The sequence below is a fragment of the Hirsutella rhossiliensis genome (assembly GCF_020360975.1).
Source record: "Hirsutella rhossiliensis strain HR02 chromosome Unknown scaffold00005, whole genome shotgun sequence".
In the NCBI taxonomy this organism is placed as follows: domain Eukaryota; kingdom Fungi; phylum Ascomycota; class Sordariomycetes; order Hypocreales; family Ophiocordycipitaceae; genus Hirsutella; species Hirsutella rhossiliensis.
The window spans coordinates 6,383,535-6,392,060 of NW_025408671.1; the positions used below are offsets into that span (position 1 = coordinate 6,383,535).

Sequence of the window (8,526 nt, forward strand, 5' to 3'; positions counted from 1 at the left end):
ACGTATCTCCATGTTCGACCTAAAAGTAATCCTCGAAGACTTTACTCTAGAAATATCTTCTGTTCGCTACTAAGATTAAATATGTACAGTACTTAGTTAATTTAATCGTTACCCATTCAGGCTATTTAGCGCCTTTTCATCTACTCCCTTTCTTTTAACTAGCTGATATACCCGCTTCAGTTACCTGCACTTACATCAAGTACTGAAAAGTCGCTTCTTTGCAGCCCGGACGAGCCGTAGGAGAGAGCAATAGACAGAGAAGTAAGGCAGCTTTCCGTGCAGACGGCAGGCAAAGGTACTAACTAGTAAATATAACAGGCAGTAGAGGCAGTAGGCAGTAGAGGTATATTATATCTAGACGGCAGAGGCGTAGACTATCGCGGTCAATAGAGGGCAGCACAGTAGACTATTGCTGTTAGGGAAGCTGGCTGACAGTAAGACTTACCGTGGCTAGCGATGAAAATGTAGTAATGCTCGCTATGTCTGGCGAGGTCTTCCCGCGACTCTGGACAGTCGCAAGATATGCTGTCCGAGTAGTGGGAGGTAACAAGCTTGTCTCTTTTCGCTATCTGGACGTCAGGTCAGACTTATATACAGACGGGTGTGATGTCTCTAGCTAGTGTGCAAGAGAGAGCCAGATATCCCTAGGCCCTGATGGGTCTGGCCTCTATCCCGTAACAATTGTTGTAGACGTGCCAACAGATTTAATTTAAGGGTACCTAAGAATTTGGTGGGAGTTCAACACTTGAGAGACGGTGTCCTTTTGACATAATGGCATCCTCCGTTTCTGACGGCTTCGCTCCGAGAAATCTCGGAGGTCTGCCTTGAGCTGGCGTGTGACATTTTATTCGGATAATCAGCTGCCCGGCACATGCACCAGGAAAAGGGCACTTACTGAAAGAGTAGTAGGCTTCTTGCCTGTATAAAAGAGGTGTAAGAGAATACCTCAACAGATCGGGCGACTCTAACAAGGTGATAACTTAGTGGTCTATGGAAGCGAATTAAGACAGTGAACTAATCATGATAGTATCATTAGTATCCCACTCCCCCGCTCTATTTTTCGATATATTCCTCCAATGGCTATACTACGGTCTGGAAGGCATCTCTCAAGCACTCGCTGTTGCTTAGGCTTGCAGGTGTCGAGAACTTAGTTCCGATGCACCGTCTTATGGGCTCCTCTAGACCTTCCTCTAGGGCTGGGTCGCTTGCGAGCTTCTCATACCAGTCATGAGCAGCAGCTTTGGCGGTGACTTCATCTGGCCGACCCCCTGGGCAATGAAGGTCCCAGTATAGAGAGTGTTCCAAAGGTTCCCGATAGTAGAGCTCCAGCAGGAATACACCGAGTGCGAATGGGACTGTCTCTGCGTGGGATTCGGCAGTCGTTGGGTCTTCTTGGAGCGTGATTGATAGGGAGCCGTATTTCAAATAGGGACCGAAGGTCAAGCCCCGGCCGTCACAATCATTGTCGAACCGCATCAAGAAGGCGTTCTCCCGGCTCCAATTACGTGGGATCCAGGCTGAGGTGGCAAGACATAGGAGAGTAACGGCCATGGATAGACCAACTTGCAAGCGTGTGCAAGGATCTTTCGTTGAGGTCCAGAATGTCTCCATTGTCTCGTTCTGAGCCCTCAAAAGCCGCTTCTGTGACCGCGGCTCGAGATAAAATCCAATATCATGGTGATCAACCTTTATCGTCCCCAAAAATTTGTAGTTCTGTGGCGCGATCTAAACCAAACAGCATATATTGGTGACCTGTGAGTTTTCTCTTGGCGCCGAGGGCGCGGCGATCTGGACACGTTTTTCGACAGGTCGGACAGCTTGAGTAATTTGTAGCTGCGTCGCTTGCGTCTTGGATGGTCTGTACCTGGCTGGAGGAAACCACTGCCGAGTCTTTGAGTGCTGATTTACAAGCCTTGACAGGTTTCTTCAGCTTTCTGCGGCTATATGTCCAAACATTTTCTGTCTTTATGTTCGAGGGGCTAATCACCGCCGCAAAAGTTGAGACTGCTAGCACTCCTGGTTTGCCGTCTGGTGCCGCCTTGACGAAACCCTTCTTCTGTTCCTGAAGCTCAACTTTCCGGTTCAGCTCATATCTGATCTACGCCAAGTTGCTTGTCCCTGGTTATCGAGGACGCTGATCGATCAGCCGCTTCCGCTTCCATCTGACCTGTTTACGTCCCTGGGGGTCGACCAGGAGGTTTAAATTTGGGCCTTTGCTAAGTTTCTTGGTCTTTTCCCACTGGGTCGAGAGGCCGCATCTGTGTTGGTCGTTGCAGCCGCAGCAAAATCCGGACTTCAGTGCCCAGTAGAGTGCTTGTGACCGTTTCTGAAGTTTGACAAAGAGGCTCGCGTCCACCAATCTTGAGGACGTCGACCTGGCACGCGTCATAAACCCGAAGTCGTTAGAAATCCTGAGAGTCCGCTCAAGTTGTTTGTTCGTTGTCTTGATGCTGTCAAGAGCAGCCTTCTTGTTTTGGCTAAAGCTGATACACGACTTAAGGATTTCGGGTGCGGCTGTGTGCGGCAGTGGTGAACAACCCTCATGTCTAGTTAGCAAAGATGAGTAAGAAGTGTATCGAGAACGTATTTACCCTGCCGCATTTGGTAGGTAGAATTTCATAAGAATTGTTGAGCGAGCCGTCCAACTCTCTCAGCACCTGTGTGTAGAGCGGTAGTGCTTCCTTGAGATGCTGTCTGATCTTATCCACAATATCGGGGTGATGCCAGAGGATCGAAGCAGGCGAATCTTTGAGAGACCGACGCTCCGTGTCGGATATCTCAAGGGGCGCGAATAACAGATCGAGATTCTGACAGCAAATTCCTCAAATGTGATTGCGTGAACGAACCCATAATACTTTTTATGCCTTTGATGTAGGATTCGGTGGACTTCGCCGCTTCAATGACGAGAGGCAGGCCGCCGAGAATGACGCCAACGATTTTGACCCCCGACATTAGGAAATATTATATGTCTGGCGTACCAGGCGGAAGGTATTAAGTGAGGTTTCGACTCAGCTGCACTAACTTAGCACCTTGATGTAGTAGACTTTTGTTTCGGAGTCTACGCCCGATGGAAGCATCCGCAACGGATCAGATGAGGGATTGATTTTTTCGTAAGTCAGCTCGGGGGCTGCAGTAACAGAGGACATGGTCGTGTGTCAATGCAGGCTGAACGCAGCTTGACAGCGCCATTGGACAATTTGGACCCAGCCTTCTTCTGACTAGCCTTCATATGAAGAGTCGTCTATTCTCTCGACTCCTTGGTCTTGAGAGACTAAGGAGATGAGCTTCTCGATGAGCTCAACTGGAAGTCTTTTTGGCGTCGAAGCTCGACGCAATAACCACGAAGACCCCATGACTATCAGCGAGCTTAGCCAGAAATGCGAACAGGCATTCGAGGTCATCTGCGAGGATCCGGATGCGAGGGCTGAAGCTCCTGATGGCAAGGTGGCTGGCCGAGAGAAGCTACTAGAGGTCCTGGGGCGCGAGCAAGGACGAGTCAGAATATGGGCAAGGAACATCGATGCCCTTCGAGATCCGACATCTACAAGCTCCTTGGGTTCGCGGCTTCACGATGCGCCCAAAGTTCGGAACACCATAGCATCTGTTTTGGAGGGACTATTGGAATCTCTTGAGATAGTCTTTGGGATCCTGAAAGGAGATCTTCCCAATAGAGCCGCCGCTATCGCGGTGATGGATGCAGGGGCCTCTCAGAGTAATACGACGGAGCTGAAGGAGTTGGCTCTCGACATTCGATCTTCGATAACGGACCTTTTCCGTTACTCCATGTTTCTTCGACGACAACGGTCGCGCGGCCGAGAAGTACCGACTGAGGCCGAGCGGCGAGAACCTGATGCGTCACTGGATGTCAGACATACAGTGGTAAGCTCGGTGTTTCGGACTTGCCCTGATATTTGATATACTTCCTTTTTTTTGCTCTTCGTATCGGGTCAGACCTCGGTGACTCTGGGTTCAGTCAACCAGGCTTCGATCAGACAGTTTTAATCCAGGACCCATTGCGGGAGGGCAGCGTGACCAGCTGCATCTTTCCTTGCATCCACATGACTGATCGCAGTCGTAAGAACAACTTCATTTTAAGAGCCCCAACTAGAAGCCTTCAATCCGAGATGCGGCACTTTCCTGTGCAGCTCTTCGAAGAGCTCCCACCGGAAATCAAGGCTACTGGTATTGCGCCTCCGGATCAATTGCAGACAGCAGCTCCTGGTCATGGCTTGTTCCAGCATGCCGAAGCTCACTGGCAGTGTTGGAGAGCCGAGTCTTATCTCCCCACCACATCCGACCACTCTCGTCTGTCTTCCAGTCGTCGACAAGATCTGCAATGGTCTGCAAATGCCCAAGCGTGGCAGGCTGACAGCCCCGAGGTCGCCTAAGAGCCAGATATGTGGTGAAAATGGCCAAAAGAAGGGCCAGTGCTGCATATAATAAGAGACGCGGGTATATAAAAACGATGATGACGCCTAGTTCTCCTTCATGGTTGGATTCGTTTCGGTCAGTAGAAGGGAGCACACCCTGGGCAACGGCCCAATGCAGGACTGACTTGGCAATGAACAGAACTATGTTTTCCCAGCTTGACACAGCTGCTCGGAAGGGATTCGTCGACAGCTGGAGTCCCGGGGCCTCTGATTTTGTCTCACTATACGCCCGTCTCCAGGCGGCTTCGTCTCTTGACATGTTGACCAGTAGTTCCACACAATGCAGTCCAAAAGTCTGCATGCCCTGAACCGCACAGAAGAAGAAGACGCAAAACATGGTCTACAACCTATATAAAAAGCCGGTGTTCCAATCCGGGGTATCACGTTCTGGCCATTTTTGGGTCTAGGTGCAGCATTATCGAGTCTATGGTGCACGGTTCGATGTCGCTCTTCCATTAAATTCCAAATTTCCAGCACGAGGGCCTAACGGTAATGCTCGAGATGACGGCAACGATTAGTGGCCATGCAGTGGCGAGAAGAGCGAGTCCCCATAAGAGGGCGAGGATGTATTTCACGGTGCGCTGTGCTCGAACCATGCTTCCTTGCCGGTTTGCCGAATACACCCCTTGGCTTGGCCAATAGTGTTTTTGGTGGACTGACAACATGCATCTTTGCGGGCGGCGAGTAAGATTGCCCTTCTGCAGCGCGGCCAGCGCCGTGCTGAGCGGATTAGAACCCCATGTCGGTATCGAATCGCCCCCAGACACTACACTATGCCGCGATAGCAGCTTGGCCGGCGAGTGCCACGCCCAGGCCTACCAGAGCTGTTGCATTGATCAGAAACTGATAGCCCGGGTAGATTCCGTTGTATGGGGTTGATTCCCCAGTGGCTATCCAGGTTGGGATCAGCACCAGAGCAGACGAAGAGCCATATGACAGGATCAGGAAGAAGAGCGACGCCGCATTGCTGTACCAGCGGTTGGGGCGGCTCCTCCATGAGCTGGTGAGGAGGTGGAGATTGGTGTTATGCTCGAGCCGCTTCTCATGATATATAGCGCCCGACGCAGCGAGACGGAATGCATGAACATTATGCCATCGATGCAGATCGCAACGATGATACTGACGCTGACGGTCAGTAGTTCTAACCCCAGAGAGAATATGTTTAATCGAGCTCCCAAGATTGCCGGTTGCGTGGCGATCATGTAAACCCCCGACGCCAAGCAAAAGAGGGCAAGCGCCGAACCGATGAATATGGCCATGATACAATTCATTCGTATACTGACCGCCTCGTCATAGTCGGGCTCATCATTTCCATTCTCGCCGCCTGATGGCGGCTTTTCGATGAATAGTCGGGTTTCCTCTTGGCTCAGGGAAATGTCCTGCCCCAGTTTGTGTCTTGAATTTTGACTGGGGAAACTCCTGGCCGTTGAAGCCGGGGAATTCATGTTGTGACGGGTGCAGGTGGAGGAATCGGTATCTGTCCGGGCCATGACCTGTTAACGTAGTCGTATAGACTCGGTTTTGGGTCAAGTCTCTGTCTGCCGGAAGACTTCTTTGTCTGCTCTCTCTCACTGTTGGCAGGAGGGTAAAGCATGATGCGGGCACCCGGCACCTATATAAACCTCGAATTACAAAAGAGGGCGAACAGGGCGGCGAATTCCAAGGCGTGGGTATTATATAAACTCTGCAGTGCCCTGACCAGCCACACCCGACCCGCTTTTGGTCTGCGCAGCAGGCAGAGTGGTCGGCTCCCTAGTCAAGGCCTAGAGGAACATGCAGCTTTGTGTCTTGGGACGTGGCCTCCGGAACAGCCGTAACCTCTCGAAACTCTGATGAAGCCCGGAAGCGCTGCGAGGCTGCTTCCTTTGATCCTGCGTAGATATCGAGGTACTGAGCTATATCCTCCTGAAGGTCCAATATATTATATAAATAACGAGCACGGGGGCCGGCATTTGAAAGCCATACAAGTGCAAACTTGGCTTTATTCGCAAAACATAGATAGCCCGAATTCATGTTTCTCCGGGCAGAGCTAAATGCGTCCGACCATAAGAAAAAGACATTCTCCTGCCTGTTCGTTTATGACTCAACCTCCCGCCCTCGTTCAACCTGAGCATTGGGTGATTCTATCCCCACCATTTGTTCTCTTGCAAGGCTTTGTAATTCCTTGCAATTGCGTTCGCCGTAAAGTCGGTCGTTGCAAATTCCCCGCCGCCCCCCACCGCCTTCCGCTTTGGGCAAGCCCCTTCCCCTTTTGGCCCGTCGCTGCATACGGGATTTGTTGAGGAGAGTGGGCATAAGAGGCCACAGTCATGCCCAGTAAGTCAGCCCACCTAAAGTCCGGCACACCCCAACACCGGCACTCTCCACAACACTATCGCGTCGTTAAATACATTACATTGCAACCGCGTTTTCTCGTGCATCTCTTGCCCTATAATTATAAAATAAATACTATTTATATTAGCGATGCCTCGGCTTTCTAAGTATACCGAAAACCAGCTCTAAGAAGCACTCGAAGCTATTAAAAACGGGATACCTTAGCTTTATACTAGTCGAAAGTAGGGTATTCTAAGAGGGACCCTCTATATACGTCTTAAAGGGGCTCTGCCTATTAAGGAGGCAAAAGAGGCATATTAGAGGCTTAGCCGAGAGCAGGAAAAATACCTTGCCGACTAGGTTCTTACCTAGGCCGCCTTTAGGCTGCCTCTAAAGTATTATTAGGTTAAGGAATTTACCGGCCGTATCGTTAAGGCCGGCGGCGATACCCGTCTACTTAGGAAGTAGTAGATTTCGGGCTTTTTAGCCCGGAACCTAGAGATTAGTACTATTAAAGGTAGATCTCTCGATTCTACTCGCGTTAACGGCGCCTCTATAGCCCGTATCGAGGAATAGTTCTAATTACTTAAGCTACCGGCTATATAGGCAATCCTACCGGAGTCCCGCTTTAATATAGACGAAACGGGCATCCTCGAGGGCCTTAGCTCTAATAGTCTAGTACTAGGGAGCTTAGAGAAGCGAGAGACTCTTAAAAAGCAGCTAGGATCGCGTTATTAGACTATAATAGTTAAATGCGTCTCTGCTATAGGCTAGACCTTAACTCCCCTTATAATTTTTAAGGGTTAAGACCTTTAATATTAATAGTTCCTTAACGAACTTAATTTTCTACGAGATTAGGACTTTATTGCCTCCCTAAAGGGCTAGATAAGTAATGCTATCGCTATTTAGTAGCTAAAGTAGGTTTTTATCCCTTAAATAAGGCACTATAAGTAGGGCAATACTCTTTTTATTATTAACGGCTACGGGAGTTATTAGACTAAAGATTTTATATACGAATACTTCTAGAATAGTATATATCTCCTTTTCCTACTATTATACTCCTTATATATCCTCTAACTACTCGATATCTTAGTTTTCTCGCCTATTAAGGCCGTATACCGACGTTAACTCGAGAAAATCATATCTTTTAACGATATAGCGCTAATTAGTAAGGCTACCTTCCTTTATATCTACTATAAAGCCCGGTAGGCTAGCTTAACCGAAAAGAATATTAAGGGAGGTTAGCGCGGGTCTAGTTTATAGCTAATTAATATAGTAAAGCCCTTATTAAGCCGCTTTGTCTTACTATAGCCGTTAACGCCGTTAACGCTATTAAAAAGGAAGAATATTAGCTCCTTAGCTAATAACGATACCCTTAAAACGCCTAAACGATTATAAGAAGTTCGCCGCCTTATTATAGGGCTAGAAAATCGCGGTTAAGTTAACTATATAATCCGACTACTCTTTAATAAAGTTAGCCGCGCCCTTAACAATTAAAAATTAGCAGCTTATAGCTGCCTAGCTTCGAATATAATAGCTTAAGCATTAATTATATCGTCTATAGCCTCGAAAATAGAAAAAGGTTCTATAAGATCCTAATAGCTGGTTTATACGGATTAATTAAGTTATTAAGACGAGGCAGCGGCTCGAGCGTATCCTTAAGCCGGCTGCTATTACCGCAGCTAATTAAGATATAGATTTTAAAGCTCTATATAGTAGCTAGTAGCTTAAATAGCTAGAAAACACTATAATTAACTATCGTAACGTTAAAATACGGCTTTAA

The 8,526-nt window shown here is 48.5% G+C and overlaps 2 protein-coding genes across 2 annotated transcripts; one reads left to right on the top strand and one right to left on the bottom strand.

The window, feature by feature from the left end:
• Positions 1 to 3,279: 3,279 nt before the first annotated feature.
• HRG_06255 (uncharacterized protein) lies at positions 3,280 to 4,388 on the top strand (the record flags this gene model as incomplete). Its single annotated transcript, XM_044864726.1, has 2 exons — positions 3,280 to 3,864; positions 4,080 to 4,388. 2 exons carry the CDS (start codon positions 3,280 to 3,282, stop codon positions 4,386 to 4,388), a joined length of 894 nt encoding a protein of 297 aa, XP_044721258.1.
• Positions 4,389 to 5,201: 813 nt separating this feature from the next.
• HRG_06256 (uncharacterized protein) lies at positions 5,202 to 5,920 on the bottom strand (the record flags this gene model as incomplete). The annotated part of the gene is made up of 2 exons (XM_044864727.1): positions 5,202 to 5,549; positions 5,714 to 5,920. The coding sequence occupies 2 exons, from the start codon at positions 5,918 to 5,920 to the stop codon at positions 5,202 to 5,204; spliced, it is 555 nt and encodes a 184-aa protein (XP_044721259.1).
• Between the last annotated feature and the right edge of the window lie 2,606 nt (positions 5,921 to 8,526).